This window comes from Epinephelus moara, chromosome 5 (assembly GCF_006386435.1).
Source record: "Epinephelus moara isolate mb chromosome 5, YSFRI_EMoa_1.0, whole genome shotgun sequence".
NCBI classification, from domain to species: domain Eukaryota; kingdom Metazoa; phylum Chordata; class Actinopteri; order Perciformes; family Serranidae; genus Epinephelus; species Epinephelus moara.
The window spans coordinates 58,290-73,845 of record NC_065510.1 but is presented as its reverse complement, the minus strand read 5'-3'; the positions used below and the strand labels follow the sequence as shown (position 1 = coordinate 73,845).

At 41.9% G+C, this 15,556-nt stretch overlaps 1 protein-coding gene across 1 annotated transcript in view; it reads left to right on the top strand.

Annotated features, from left to right (window-relative positions):
* usp34 (ubiquitin specific peptidase 34) overlaps nucleotides 1-15,556 on the top strand; it is a 74,588-nt gene that overhangs the window by 7,702 nt on the left and 51,330 nt on the right. Inside the window, exons 2-6 of the mRNA XM_050043909.1 lie at nucleotides 1,151-1,241; nucleotides 3,528-4,092; nucleotides 6,121-6,171; nucleotides 11,154-11,303; nucleotides 11,637-11,704. Coding sequence (XP_049899866.1) covers nucleotides 1,151-1,241; nucleotides 3,528-4,092; nucleotides 6,121-6,171; nucleotides 11,154-11,303; nucleotides 11,637-11,704 — 925 coding nt within the window. The remainder of the gene's footprint in view (nucleotides 1-1,150; nucleotides 1,242-3,527; nucleotides 4,093-6,120; nucleotides 6,172-11,153; nucleotides 11,304-11,636; nucleotides 11,705-15,556) is intronic.

Here is a 15,556-nt window from a genome sequence, read left to right as displayed (position 1 = left end):
TGTGTTCCTTTTCATACCAGTTTCTAGTTATTGCTTCCATGCAGGTGTGCAGACTTTTACAGATAATAGAAAGCCAGTGTTACAAACTCTGGGCGGAAGTTTGCACATTTTCCAGGTGGCATTACGGGAAATTGTGGGATCTAGTGTTTGTGGAGGTTAAGTCAGGATATCTTGTCCTCTGTCCTCTTTGATTATGACCATTCTTTATGTATATTTTAATAAAAGTCTCTCTTGGGAGCCTCCATACTTTAAGGGTGAGGTGCAAAACTAAATCGCTGGAGTACCCCTTTATCATCTCACAAATCTGGATATTAAACACTTGGGGCATGGATACTGTGCTGCACTGAGGCAGGATGTACAGTTAAAAGAATACTTGGCACATCTAATTCAAAACAGGTGTGAGTAGGACACCGTTTGCAGACGAACTCCTGCACACACTCGTAACTTGCAACAGAAATTGATTTATTGCGATTAAGGGCAAGTTAGACAGTTTGTGGGAGACTGCAGAGGGATGTACAGTTAAACAATACATTTTGTTGCTGAAGTTAACAGTCGAAGTAATTATAGGATGGCTGTAAATCTTAATCTTCGATGGATATTAAATTATGACAAATAATTTAAAGTAAAAGCACAAATAAAGCCGAAACGTTCCTTTGAATTTAAAGTAGATAAGGGTCAAATTTTTCTAAATATGTAGCATATAAACGTTACTATACTTTTTTTTTTTTTTTTTTGGACTGTCTCAACATACTGTAAGCTGATACTTGAATATCAGGGATAAACCATTATTGGTCAGTAACTTTCAAGGGCATGGACACAGGTTGCGTCTGAAGCAACCATAACAAGCAACGATCATAGCCAAACAACATGAAATCCTGAGTGCAGCTGTCGCGCTCGGGAAGGCATGCGTGTCGCTCTGGTGTCACTCTGGTGTTTAAGTGTGCCTTCAATTCTACGCTGGAAACAATGGATTTGAGGGTGCAAAAAAGAAGGTGATGTGTACGGCCCCTAAAACCAGCCTGCAGGTGACTGGTGGTGTTTAGTCAGCTGGTGCATAGAGAGTAAAATGTTAAAGATATTATTTTTCTGTTTCATTCCTGAGATGTGTCTAGCTGTTCTCTAACAGGTATTTTCTCTTGCTTCTCCTCAGTATCGGATGCAGACGGCAGTGAAGGAGGCTTCCAGCTGAAGAAGGAACATGCCCTGCGAGTGCTGGGCTACATCAGCTCCTGGACACAGAGGTCAGTGCGTCTTCCTCTGAAGTCTCTCACATGAGTCAGCTGATAATGTTTACGTAATTAGGCTCAAAGAACAACAAGTTGTGGTGTTGCTTGGCCTGATCCCGTGTGTTGATTATTCAAAGTTCTTCCAAACTGTAATAGCCACCTGCAGCTGTTTGCTTTTTCCTACAGCAGTCCGTCGTTCGTCACTAAGGCTGATTTATAGCCCATGCATGAGGCCTACGCTGTTGTGAGCATTTACACTTGTGTGGTGGTGTCTCTGTGTGGCTTTGCAATCACACCCACAGTTAGCTGTGGGGTTTCTGTGCCACTGTGTTAAGTTACTGTGCTGTTTAGTTGTCAAGCATAGACACTGGATTTATTTATTTATTTTGATAACTTTAATGTAGTTGAAGTGTATCTGATCAGGACTGTATCTGCAGACACCCAATATTAAATGACTCACATTGGGATCAGGGGCAAGAAACCTTCCCTGGACAGTAGCATAAATCCTGCTTCAGTTGGTGTGATCAGGGTTTTCTGTCCAGGCGATAGATTAGTGTGTCTTTAAACAACAATAGAAAAGAGAAGAAATCAAGCTGGAAAACCATTTTGAAAGTGGTCTAAACCAATGAGGAAGTCCTTGACATGAGGACACAACAGTCATGATGGCTTCTTACACGCTGGAATAATATGGTTCATTGGAATCGTGTGACTCAGCGTCTTCAGCAGCTGGGGTCCAGCTACCTACGAGCAAGGCATTAAATCTGGTGGTTTGGAGGGCGTCTCTCAGGTGTGAGTGTGGCTTCACTGTGATGTGAAGTTTTATTGTATGTCTGATCAGAAAAATGATTCTTGTTTTATGGGAGCAGAAACATCTGATCTGCTCTGTCAGTAAATGAAGCTCCTGAGTAATAATGATTTGTTCTGTTTTATTCATCCAGCTGGAGTGTTTTATATTTGGTGTAATGAAGGAGACTTGAAGTCGCTGACCTAAACATTCAAAATTTTGCTGACTCATTTGTTTAAATGTTACCAAGAAGCACTCCATCCTTGGGCAGGCTGTGCTTTAGTTGTGAGTGTGTCATGCTTCCATCTTTGTTCAAAGTAAGAATTTGCCGGTGACGCATGCTGTACTTTAACTTCAGTGATGTGTGAGAGGTGCACTGAGACGTGGCAAAACATCAGTGTACTCGCACACACTCAGTTTTCTGTGTGAATAAAAAACTTGAATGAAAGTGTTGTATTTTAAATTTGACTCCATCTATTGTCATCTTAAGTGGCAGTCAAAAAAATTTAGACTTCTTAGATTGAGCTGAGTTTGTTGGAAGCAAAGTTGAGTCTGTGAAATCCAAAGATTGGACAGAAACATTTTTATGCAAATTTGTTTGCAATTTTGTTATTGAGGTTATATTAATATAATTTATGGTGCTGTTAGTCTGCCCTGTGTATACCAGGCCCCCAGGATGCGCGCCGGACTTTGAAGCCAATTTTCGTAGTGGCCAAACAGTTGAGTAACATCTGTCAGGTGATGCCATGTGGCCCAAAAAGATTTTACCATTGAGTAACATGGCGAAACAGATGTCTGTAAATCAATGGATAGATATTTTTTTTAGCATCACAACCCTTGAGAAATGACTTGTTTCACTGTCAGACTTAAATCCATTTGGACAAATAAGGTTTGGAAGCTCTATGGGCCGCACAGTGCAGATCATCCATGTAATTTCACCTGCACAGTTGAACTTTTTGGCATCATGCTCCACTGAGCAACTTTAATAGGAATGAACGGGATTCCGCCTCCAAGCTGTATCTACTTCTCCTTAAACACTCATGGTTAATACAGGTGTGTGCGTCCCTTTGTGTGCAGCAAGTGGGACAGCCAACAGTTTATTTGACTGCAGTGAAAATGTTGTTTTTGAAAGGCTAAACGCCAGCTCCATCAAGTCAAAACTCTGAAAACCATTTTGGACCATCTGCCCAAACTCCACCATCTCCAACCTCAACTTCATTGCTCCTTCTCTGCCCAGGCTGTGGACTGTTAGAACACTGGTTACTGAAACGTTCAGAGACAAGTTTTACTGTTTCTTGAGCAGGTTACATGTCAGTGAGTTCTTTTAGATATAGCGCATTTATTTCCTCCTTGGTTTTGTATTTTTATCCCTGTCAGAATGTCACAAATGACGTCACAGTTATTTTCCTCATTCGTAGCTCCATAATTACAGTACCTGACTGACTTGAGAGTGAAGCTCTGCAGCCATGTTGATTGCTTTTTTAACACTTCCTGTTTCTTCTCCTCTGTGTCGTCAGACAATGTCTCTGCTGCTTCAAGGAGTACAAGCACCTGGAGGTCTTTAATCAGCTGGTCTACGCCCTCATCAACCTGGTCATTGCTCAGATCAGCAGCCTGAGAGACCGCCTCTGCAGTGTCCAGGACCACACCCATAAAGGAGCCGGGGGTGAGGGGGTGGGGTCTGAATGGAGCGGGAACGAGGCTGCACCCGGGCCCCTCCCCCAGCCGTCCTCACCCGGGGAGGACGAACCTGTGAATGTGGAGAGAGACTCTGCTGAAGAGGACGCTGACGCCCCCGACCTGAACCAGAATAAGACCCAGAGCCAGGGTCAAGGGCAGGCTCAGGGGGCCAACCAGCCATGTGAAGCCCAGATGGAAGCACTGGGTCCTGGGGAGAGCGGCAGTGGGTCAGGGGGTGGTGATGGTGGTGTCGGAGCAAGCGGTGGCAGTGACAGCCAGGACCCGTTCAGCTCCTGGAGCACAGAGGAGAGGGAGAAACTGCTGCTGTGTGCCGCCAAGATCTTCCAGATCCAGTTCCCCCTCTACACAGCCTACAAACACAACACACACCCCACCATAGAGGTGAGGACATGACCCACATCACACACACACACCTAACACACCACCATACCTGCAGGTTACAGCCTGACAAGTGCTCTATTTTCTAACCTGACAGTGATATTCATATTTGAGAATAAAAAAAATCATATGAAGATAATTTAACATAAATGCATTTTAAACAATTTTGATAGGAATCCTTTAAATATTCTTTTTATAGCATTGAAACTAAGATGTGTTCTGAGCCAGACATTTTACAGTGTAAAAATTAACTTGGTGCTCTGTGTTGGACAAACGATTTGTGTTTTTAAATTATGGCAAATACATTTTTAACCACTTTTGCAAATGCAGTTCCTGGTTGCTGTGTTTTTTTCCCTAGAATGGCAAATGCATGATTTGCCCTACGCTCTCTCTGACAGGCTAGTACCAGCTGTATTGGTTGGTTGGATTGGTTAAGGCATAATCCGTCATCCAGAGTAGGCTATCATCACCACGCGTCCTTTAGAGGGAATACAATCCAAAGTTTCATGTAGACGGCATCAGCGTACACACATGGAAGGTTTAAAATGTCTCCAAATTTCTACTTAAAACAAACCAGTGCAGTAGGTTGTACCAACAATAAATCCAAAAACGCTGATCTCCAATTTGTTTCCCTGCCATATTGTGAAAAAGATGGAAGACAACAGCTCGGGCTTTGGCTCCAAGCTAGACCAATGTTGCGTCATCGCCAACTCTGTGTCCTTTTTAGGGGGAAAGAAACGTGCCGTCACATCAGGAGAGAAACGTGAAAGGGCTGAAAAATGGTTGTGTAGCAGGTTAACCTAGGCTTTTACGCAGTTTGGTAAATCGCCAAATGATGCTGGTGACAGGTATATTACGTTATTTTTTACGTTAGTAACGTAACAGTCATACGGTATAGCAGCATGGTAAGTCGATTAAGACAACAGCCTAAAGATACCTGGTGATCCAATCATATATAGATGTCCTGATAAACAATATCTTGCCACTGTGTTGGGTCATTGGTCCACTTGGACGGTGGAAGACTTAAGGAACATAATGATAATCAACCTTAGTTTATTAAGCTATCTTGAACACTTGCTCAGTGCCCGTCTGATGTGTCCTAGGAATAAGACACTCACTTCCTGGTCAGTTACAAGTCCTGCTGTTGGCCACCAAGAAATTAGCATTTAATTCCAGTAAAACCACAACTTCAAGTTTTTATATTTTTGTTTGTGAGCAGATTAAACAAAGGAGATATGTTGAGATAATTACTAAACTTTAGAGGCATATGGGGCTTCAGTGGCTTAGTGGTAGAGCAGGCGGCCCATATACAAGGCTGTTGCCGCAGCGGACCGTGTTCAACTCCAGCTTGTGGCCCTTTGCTGCATGTCACTCCCTCTCTCTCTCCCCCTTTCACACTTCTCTGTCCTATCGATTAAAGGCAAAAAATATCTCTGAAAAAACAACAACTTTAGAGGCATATTTTTGTAAGTTTGGAGTTATCCAGGCTAGTTGTTTTACCCTGCTCCCAGTTTATATGCTAAGCTAGGCTAAACGTCTCCTGGCTCTAGCTCTGGATGTAAGAGTGATATTGATTTTATCACCTCTTAGCAAAACGAAACAAAGCAAATACACATATTTACCAAAACACTGAACTAGTTCTTTAAGTATATATGTTGGATTTCCTAAAACTCTACAATATGGATATCTGTCTCTACCATATAAGACAGGAATGTGTCCGCCTCTGTTTAGATCAGTCTGTTTCTTCACACTCACAGAGGTGTGTTTTTGTCAGTGCCCTGTGGTGTAAACACACCGGTCCATTGTAGCTTTTCTGCTGAAAACCAAAACACATTATTCTCTGCTCAAGCTCTTTTTAACGCCCTTTGAATGTGAGCACAATGGCCCGTAATTCAGAAACATCAGAATTCAACAACTGAACAGGACTCTGCCTTCAAATAAGAATTACTCTCTCTCAGGCTGACACAAGTTTTTATTGTCATGTATGACCTCTACAACTTTGATCTCACGGTCTCTTTTTCTTTTCTTCAGGACATATCTGCTCATGAGAGCAACATCCTCGGCTCCTTCTGCGACATGAACGTAAGAAATCTACTTTTTCCTTTTTTTCTCTGAGTCAAGTGAAGTGTAAACTCTGCTTCCTGTCCATCGCCTGACACCTATAGCTGGAAATGATCCCTCAAAAACATGTTGTTGAAGGGCCAGTTCAGACCAGTGATGACAGTCTGCTGCAACAACCACAGACCTCCCTATTCATTTTAATGAAACTCCCATCGCCTAATTCACTATAAGCTGCTTTGGGAACAACTGTGTGCAGAATGCTTTAAGAGTGAACTTCGTCTCTGTCGTCCTGTTCTTGTGATGGTTGTATTTCTGTAATTTATTCAATCCTGAAACTGTTTTATTGGGAAGCTTCACGAACAAGCTCCTGGCCCCAAATCCGACAGCTGTACTGCATCCAGAGCAGGAGCAGGGGTGATGATGAAGAGTAGATGTAGGGCTGAGGCATGTTCAGAAGACATCAGGGGCCCGTTAGTGCCAAACAGTGTCATATAACTGGCTGAACAGATGCAAGTTCATTGGTCACATCTTCTCTCCTTCCACTCTTTAGTTTTGGTTCCTATCCGAGGTCAGCATGCATACTCTGTGGAAATTAAATTAAGCAGGTTTGTGCAGGCCCAAGGACAGATTAACAGGAAAAAAGTGCTTCATCATGGGCCCTGGACTGGGAGGAGAAATACTTCATTGTTAGTAACACCAGTTTTCACTGAGTCACCTTCTATGAGTTGTCTAAAAAATGTCTGAAAGTCATCTTTACTCAGCAGCAGTTGTGTGGACAGCAGTGTCTGTCTGATGTCTGTCACCAGCTCAGACGTTAATATCCCAGTGTGACATTCAAAACTTTCTGGATGATTAACTAAAAATAATAATCGACTTCTGTCACTTACAGCAGCTGCGCCTGACGTTTATTATAATAAAATACTCAATAGTGAGTTTTTTAGTAAACCTAACCAAATATGGAATTTTGATCTCAGTGTTGAACAAAATAATCACAATCATCATTCTGCCATGATTGTGCAGCTCTACCAGAACTATGTCACGTCATCATTTCTCTGTTAGTAAGAAAAGTAATGGGATTACATACATTTATTAGTTACTTTAGTGTAATACCCCCCTCAAAGTTGACCTCTCAAAATAATGTTCAGTTCAGTCCTTGGCTCTGAAATAACTCCATGTCTCTACTGCAGATATAACCATGGACACTAATGGCTAAAAGATGTATTAGAAGGACTAAATAATGGACTCCAAGACGGCAACTGTTCAGTCCAATGTAAATTGCTCGCCTAGGGAATAAACCCAAAAAACCTATAGCCCCTGGGTTACTTCCAGGTTGTGCGGCCTACTGATTACGGGCAGTCATCCCATCATGCCTCAGTGGCACAGCTGAGCTTTGTGAAAGAGTAAACGGCCTTCCAGAAATGGTCATTCTGCCATTATTGTGCAGCTCTACCAGAACTAAATCAATTCATCATTACTCTACTAGTAAGAAAAGTAATGCGATTACATACATTTATTAGTTACTTTTGTGCAATACCCAACATTACCTCTTGCTAAGCCCCACCCCCCCGAAGTTACTGTTGCTATGCAGCTTTGCACGTGCCGGTCCTGAACGGGACTTTCTCTAACCTAATTTTGGACCTCTCTAAATAATGTCATTAGCTGATGATCAGTTCATCCCTGAGCTTTGAGGTAACACCATGTCTCTACTGCAGGTATAACTAACTTTATGTATTACAAGGATTAGATAATGGACCCCAAGATGGCGCCTGTTCAGTCAAATGAGAATTGCTCGCCTAGCGTGTACGCCAAAAAATTTTTTAGTTTCTCGGTTACTAGTAGTGTAGTGTTCATCCCATCATGCCTCAGTGGCACAACTGGGCTTTGTTAAAGAGCAAATGGTGTTCCAGAAATTGGAAAAGGCGTTGCTGCATGGCCTTTAAAAAGTGGTAACAGTAATTAAATACACGTGAAGTTAATAGCACATTTGATGGTATAGTTGTACACTTTTGACTCAGACTGAAGTACTGTCTGCTCAAGTGTGTTACGAGTAGTTCTGAATAAACAGACTAAATCCTTATTCTTTAATTTATGTGCTGATCTTAAATCAATTTTGCATCTAATGTATGGGGAAGTTTTTATTGTCTCCTGACCTGAGAGGTTATCAGAAACATGACACTCACGCAGCTGAGTATCCAAATATAAACGTCTGATCTAAGGCTTCACGTTGCAGCGATCCGCTCTTTGTTGGGTGGCACAGCTTAAATTTATTCCGTCCTGTGGACTCTGCTCACTTCTTTTTAATATCAGTGAAGTAAAGGACTTCATATGGGATGGAAAGCCCTCCAAAATGTGAAGTAGATTTGCAACGAATCAAACACAGGAGCTATCAGTTATTTTGAAAAGACGACATTTCAATTTGGTGAATCACCTTTAAATTTGTAAAAATTTAACAATACATTTCCTCCTCATCAAAAGCAGAAACTGATGTACAAAAGGCATGTGTCTCTTCTAGATGTCTAGATGTCTAGATTACTGCTATTAACAAAGGCAGCAAATATCACACCAGGTAAAGAAAAGTATCCAAGACTTAAAGGTATACTATGCAGGCAGGATTGTCTCCAGTAAGATTGAAAGTGAAAGCCAACCCCAGATTCACTGTTTGGCGTTTTGCTTTGCTGTATTTGCATTTTTTCGGCGCTGTATCTCTGAGATGCCTGCTGTTTACAGTCTGGCACCTGGTTGCTACCCTTTTCATAAAGTCCCGACTTTGCCTGAGCACTGTGGGGGTACACGGCCACAAACATCCCAAACACAGAAAATAAGAGGAAAATAAAAAAATCCAGGCAGAGGGAAGCGTTTCTGCCACACACACATAAGTGATGATTGAGAGGGATTACTTCTGTGTGAGTCTATATAGTGTTTTTTAGAAAAATCCTACATGGAATATCTTTAAGAAAATAGTAACTCATGTTTATGTCAGATGTTTTTCTGGAAAAAGACCGTTCATGTTTTCAGTTTTGACTCACAGAGGCAGACTGTTTGTATCAGGAAGGCCTGATATCACAGTTTTGGTTCATGTCAGTCAGTATGTTGACTTTTTCGAATTGAGTACAGTTCTCTGTTTAGCTAAGTATTGTCCACATTTCCTGCCCTCTGTGGTTTGTTTTGTCAAATGGACGCCCACATTATTACAGTGTGCTGAGCCTCATAAACTCCATGGTAACAGGGTTTCATTGGCCTGCGCTCCTGATGCTGCTCTTTGTGTTCTGAGATGAAATTTTTAAGAGATCAGAATCAGTTTAATAACTATGTTTCAGAAAGGAATGCAGTAGACGGAGGTTAGGGCTCGTATTGTGGAAGAAACAGTAAAAGAGCTCTGCTGGGTGAGTTTCCGTTTCTTCAATATGGTTTGGTTTTCTGCAGATGAAGTCACTGTCCCTCAGAGAGCAGTAATGCGTCTCTGGATAATCTGCTAGCTCGATGGCTTTTTACCTTCCCACCGTAATAAAGTTTCATTAAGCTCAGGGGTGGGATGAATTTGAGAACAGGCTGTGTGAAAAATGAGCCGGACAACTATGAAAAAAACTCCCAGCTTTTACTGTTTTTACTGGTCAAAATAACTGACACACAACTTAAAAACAAATCATGTACCTGAATTAAAATACACTGATTTCATTTACTGTTTTAGAGTCTCAATCAAGTCAAAACAAGTTTGTGATTTATTGTCATGTGCACCAAAATTGGCACGACGACACCACACTTTCCATCACACTCACATAAACCCAGAAAGAAATGTTTTGAATCTAAACTGCTCAACAGAAGCAATTGTTAAGAAATGCATCAGATCATTTTTTTTTCTTTTAGATGACTTTTTTGCCTTTCAGTAGACAGGACAGACAGGAATTGAACCCATGGCCGCTGTAGCACGTGCAATGACTTTGTACAAGGGCTTATAAATTTGGACAACACCGTTTATATCGATATAGGGTCAAGCTCCATTACATGACACATACCAGTGTGTATCTCTCCTCTCTCACACTCTGCACAGCTCTGTCTCACTCATTCACTGGCAAGTTCTCCAGCAACTCTAGTCCTTTTTAAACAAACCGAACTCAGTCCTCTTAAAGTGGACCAACAGAAAAAGGACTCCGTTCTCTTTCCGTTCACACTATAGCCTGTTTATAATATATATATTGACGTGGCACTGCAGCGTGGTTATGAAGCCCCTGGCTGTCAGATGAACTTAGAATTGGAGGATAACCTTAGCGTGTCAGTGCTAGTCAGTTGTCATTTGATGTATTCTACATTCCACATCTGGAGACATGTCAGTATCTTCCGTGGTGGACCAAACTACTCCTCGTCCTGCGTCAAATGGCAAAGAGCAAAATGAACCTGGAGCACTTTGTGTTCACAAGGCACAGGTTAAGTGAACTGTACCGTGGGGGTGGTGTGAGTTTGATTTGCTTGTACCAAATAGAACGTTGGACACAGAGAAATGGAGATCTGTGTGGGTGCATGAGACCCTCAGAAAGAGGAGAAATCACAGGGAGTACCAGCAGCTGGTCCAGGAGCTTGACTTGTCGGTTCAAGGCTTATCTGAGGATGAGTCGAGGAGAGTTTGACAATCTGTTGTCAATCGCCTGGCCAGACACTTGGACAAACGAGAAGTAGCTGAGGCAGCAATTGGTTGAGATATGTCTTGCAGCTTGTTGATAGCGAGCTAAAGTTAGCTCAACACAAACCATGTGAGCTACCACCTGTCGTTTCGCCACCACAGAGGGCCCGCCTCATAGTTCATCTGATTGGACAATGGAAAAAACAACAATGACGCCGAGTGCTTTTCCGCTATGTGCACCAAAACATTTTTGTGTTTCCTTCTGCAAAAAAAACACTTCACAGCTGACTGTAAATGAGCACAAGTGGAAGAAGAATATGACACAGCTTGTGATAATGCATCATGACTTCATGAGATGTATCTTATGTTGTGTCCCCTTATTGTCCAGGACGTGGAGGTTCCTCTGCATCTGCTGCGTTACGTCTGTCTGTTCTGTGGGAAGCATGGCCTCTCTCTCATGAAGGAGTGCTTCGAGTCGGGCACTCCGGAGAGCCTCCCCTTCCCCATCGCACACGCCTTCATCACCATCGTCTCCAACGTGAGTCCACAGACACAAACACACAGTCATCAACTCCCTCTTGCTGTGATATATGTCTAAAACTCAAATGTAACACTCGAAAGTCAATAAATTCTAACCAAATGAAAGATTTCGATATTATTTTGATGATACTTGATATTGTTTTGCCAGTTGCCAGTTTATTAGGGACACCAGGCTAAATCTAACTCAGTTTAATACAACAATCATGTAAGAAATCCTCCACTAACCTGTCCACACGTTGTTTGAGCCACCTGAAGTTTTTAAGGACGCCCATCTGATGTGTTTTCATGTGTTTCATGTTAAATAATTTGTGTCGTGTGCTCCTCCACACAGATCCGAATATGGTTGCACATTCCTGCGGTCATGCAGCACATCATACCGTTCCGCACCTATGTAATACGGTGAGTTCACTCCAGCCATGTCAAAGTGTTAACAGATGCTACAGTTTGCTTTTATGAGGGAACAAAGTTTTACATTTTCTGCAGTCACATGCTGGTAAATTTGTTTGCTGTCATTCAGAGTTGTTGCACGTGCTTGTTGGTACAATAGCTGCATTTTACGCAGGAAGTCTTTATCAGGCATTTCATAAAGCAAATGATAATAAGCCTGCACATGTATACATGCACACACAGAATAATCAGCCAGGCCTTGGGACCAAGTAATGAACAAAACTATACACAAACACACCTGGTAGATCCAGTCCACCTTAATAATATCCTGTAGTGTGTAATGTGCCATTATTGAGTTTCTCCTTATGATGCAACCTGATTTTAAAACTCCTGTAGTCTAAGCCCAGTTTAAGACCCAGAAAGGTGAATTCCCCTCAACATACTTAATACAATTTAAATACAGTTATCTCTGGGTAGTAGGAAATCTATTTCCCACGCACCTGTCTGTACACAGATGTGCAAAGACCACCTTTTCTGTTTGTTCGGTAACATAAATTGAATTAGGAAATTCTGCATCCTCCAGTCATGGATCTTCCCCAGTAAGAGAAACATTTTTCCAGTTTAACTCTGAGCTCCTGCACACAGCCGCAGGCCTGTCTGAGTGCCTGGTTTGTATATGACTGAGTAGCTGCCATTTTGTTGATCACCTTGCCTCCCTGTCAGCCCAGCATCCAACAGCTCCTCCGCCCAAATCAGGCTGGAAGAAATGTAGCTTCTGCAGACGATTTGAGCGAAGCTTTTTGATTTAAATCAGAACAAAATGGAAATGTAGATATGGCTGCCAGGTCTTCATCAGTAATCTGATCAATCCTTTGTTATTCTGTACTGCCAGATATTAAAAACGCACTTATAGCACCTTTTTAGATGCTTTGGAGAAGCGTGCGAGTTTAGGTGTGTCTCTCCATCGATGTTTGCTGCCATTTGAAGTGAGAAAACCAGACGTGGTCGATTTTGTCTCACAGCTCTTTCCCTCTCCATCTCTCTCACTCAGTCAGTCAGTGCACCTCGCTCATTCGTGCTCTCTCCCCCAAATACCAAACTGCCACACATGTGTTGCTAGGAAGAGCTTCTGTCACCATGGCAACAGTTGCCAGGCCTCCAGTGAACCTCTCCTCACATGACCCTAGAGGAGACAGAGCGCCGGCAGGCCCGGTCATGTGATGCAGGCAAGCTGATGCTCCGCCGCCTCTTCTGTCTCACTGAGCTGAGACACACAGCGGTGGAATACAATGATTACTCTAACAGGAACGACGATTAAAGGGTCATTCCCGGATTTTATTAAAACACCATCTTCCCTGGAAACAGTGTTGATGTTTCAAACTCACCACAATTCAGTTTTTAAAAATTGCAAACGTTATTGTCATGAAGAGCTCTGAGATTGGCCCAAATTGTTTCTGCACTGAAGAGGAGAATATTCTTTGTCATCCAGCTTCAGCAGCCAGACTCTAAAGGGCAACACACACCAGCAGCACATGATGCAAGACAAAGATGCATGAGCACACTTGCTTGGAGTGACAAGATGAGGGATTAGGTATGTTAACGTGGATTCATAGCTGAGCAAAGCTTTACACGAAAACACAAAAAACTATATAACACTCAGTACTGAAAAAAACACTGAAGCTTTAAAAGTGTGTGCCCAGGAAAGCTTTAAGTATGGTACAGACTCCAGTATGTAAAATTTAGGGGATTTTTTGACATCTAGCAGTGAGGATAGCAGATTGCAACCAGCTGAAACTTATTCTGGTTAGAACTCCTTCAGTGTTCGCTGGTCAGGAGGTTTTTTTTTTACTGAATTATCTGCAGAGGTCTCTTTGTTTTCAACACAAATGGACCAGGAGTCTCATTTACAAAACAATGGGTTGGATCCATGCTAAAAATGTACAAAAGCCAGAAATGGTGCCAAAAGTATTTCACACTCACTTAAAACTTGATAGGTAATCGTAACTTCAAATTACTTAATTGTGGTCTACACACAAGCCGCTATACGAGAATTTTGCCCAAATGAAATACATAAAAAATTAGCAAAAGGTGTGTCTTAAATGAGAAACAAACTGATCACAGAACAAGTTAGGATCAGTACAAAATCTGAGCATTCAGTGAAACCTTTTGGTCCTTTCTTTGGTACAAGGGATCGATAAGTCAACCACTTTGGTCCAGACTAAAGCTGACTCACCTGACTTTAAATCCAGTGTCATCATCAGGCTTTGATTTATGACCATATACCTTCAAAACCAATGACATTCCATCAGCTGTACTTTGTTTTAAAGCTAATTTACAAATGTTAAATGCTTGCATCGTCATAGTCAGTATATTAACATGGTGATGCCTGACAGAGCCGCGAGCATAGCTGTAGACTTTCTCTTGTGAATTCACGAAAGGATTCTGTGGGCTTTTTGGTCGCTAAACCTGCACAAATAAGACGAGAAAGAAGAAACTGTATAGTTCTCAACGCACCCACAAAAGTTTAAATGCACCCCTGCACAGGTCCTCCCATACTCGTAAAGCTCAGTACCAGAACTAACCTGTTCCCCGTTATTATGTCTGAATCAAAGCAGCCCCTGCCACACCTGTTAATAAAAGTCCCAAGACACGACCCGCACCCGTGATTAAACGCACACAAGCTACAGTCCCTCACATAAAGCTGGGTTCTATGTTCTTGAATAACAAATCCAGCAGAGGCTTCGTTCGATGCCGGGATGGCAAAAACTTTGAGCGCATTCACTGCCAGGTTAGGAAACATTTTAGCATGCTCCTTCCACCACCATAATACATCCAAAGGATCCTCTTTGGGTGTCTTGAACTCCATGTAGGCTGCCACCTCATCCTCAGGCTGCAAAGTTTCATTACTCACGTCGGTAACGAATGTGACGACAGGGTCAAAGGTTCGACTTGTGTCATTGACTTTCAAGATAAAAGGGATTATGGATTGATTATAGTGATTTAGATGTCACAATATTACACACACACTGCACATCTTTTTCATTTGTTTTATTCTGAATATTAAAAAATATATATTTTTGTTCTCAGCTACTGCCTGCCTGCGTGAAGTTCATTTTTACCCGTGCCCGTACCTGTAAATTTATATATATAAACATATTTTTATCCTATAACATTTTGCGGGCTACCCATAGGTTACACGTGGGTACCCTACACAGTGCAGGACTCTGCCCAGGCAAACATGTCTGTGCTCATGTGCTATTTGCATGTATTTAAATAAGGTATTAATCTTAGATTGGTTGCAAAATTGGCAATTCTATGCAAATGAGCCTCACTGCAAAAACAATCACAAAGATCAGCACTAACAGCCACACACAGTTACAGTGAAGTTAGTAGCGTAGTTGGTGTGAGCTATAGTACACTGACAGACTGGGATATTAAATCCCAAATACAAAGGCAAAGGCTACATTTATACTTTGCCACATAAATAATTGCAACCCGACACAAAATGGACAAAATGCACTCAGCTGTAAAACTTTATGGGTGTATCTGTGCTGTAACATCATCAGCACAATATCTTTTGTAAATCGGACTTCGAGTCGAGGAAGGTAGCGGTTGCAAGTGATGTGCAATTTATGTTGCTATCAGTGGCCACAGTTCAGTCTTTGGGAATTCCCTCCTGAGTCTTGGTTGACACTCAGTTCTGCGATATACCGGCTTTAATGTATATCATGATGAAAAAGTTGACGGTTATCATACCACGTACATTTGCTATCTACGATCTATCTACCATTGCATACAGAGTTTGTGCTTATTTTTTTCCTAAAGGTTGTCATTTAGTATGACTGATTAGACAATTCAAAATTA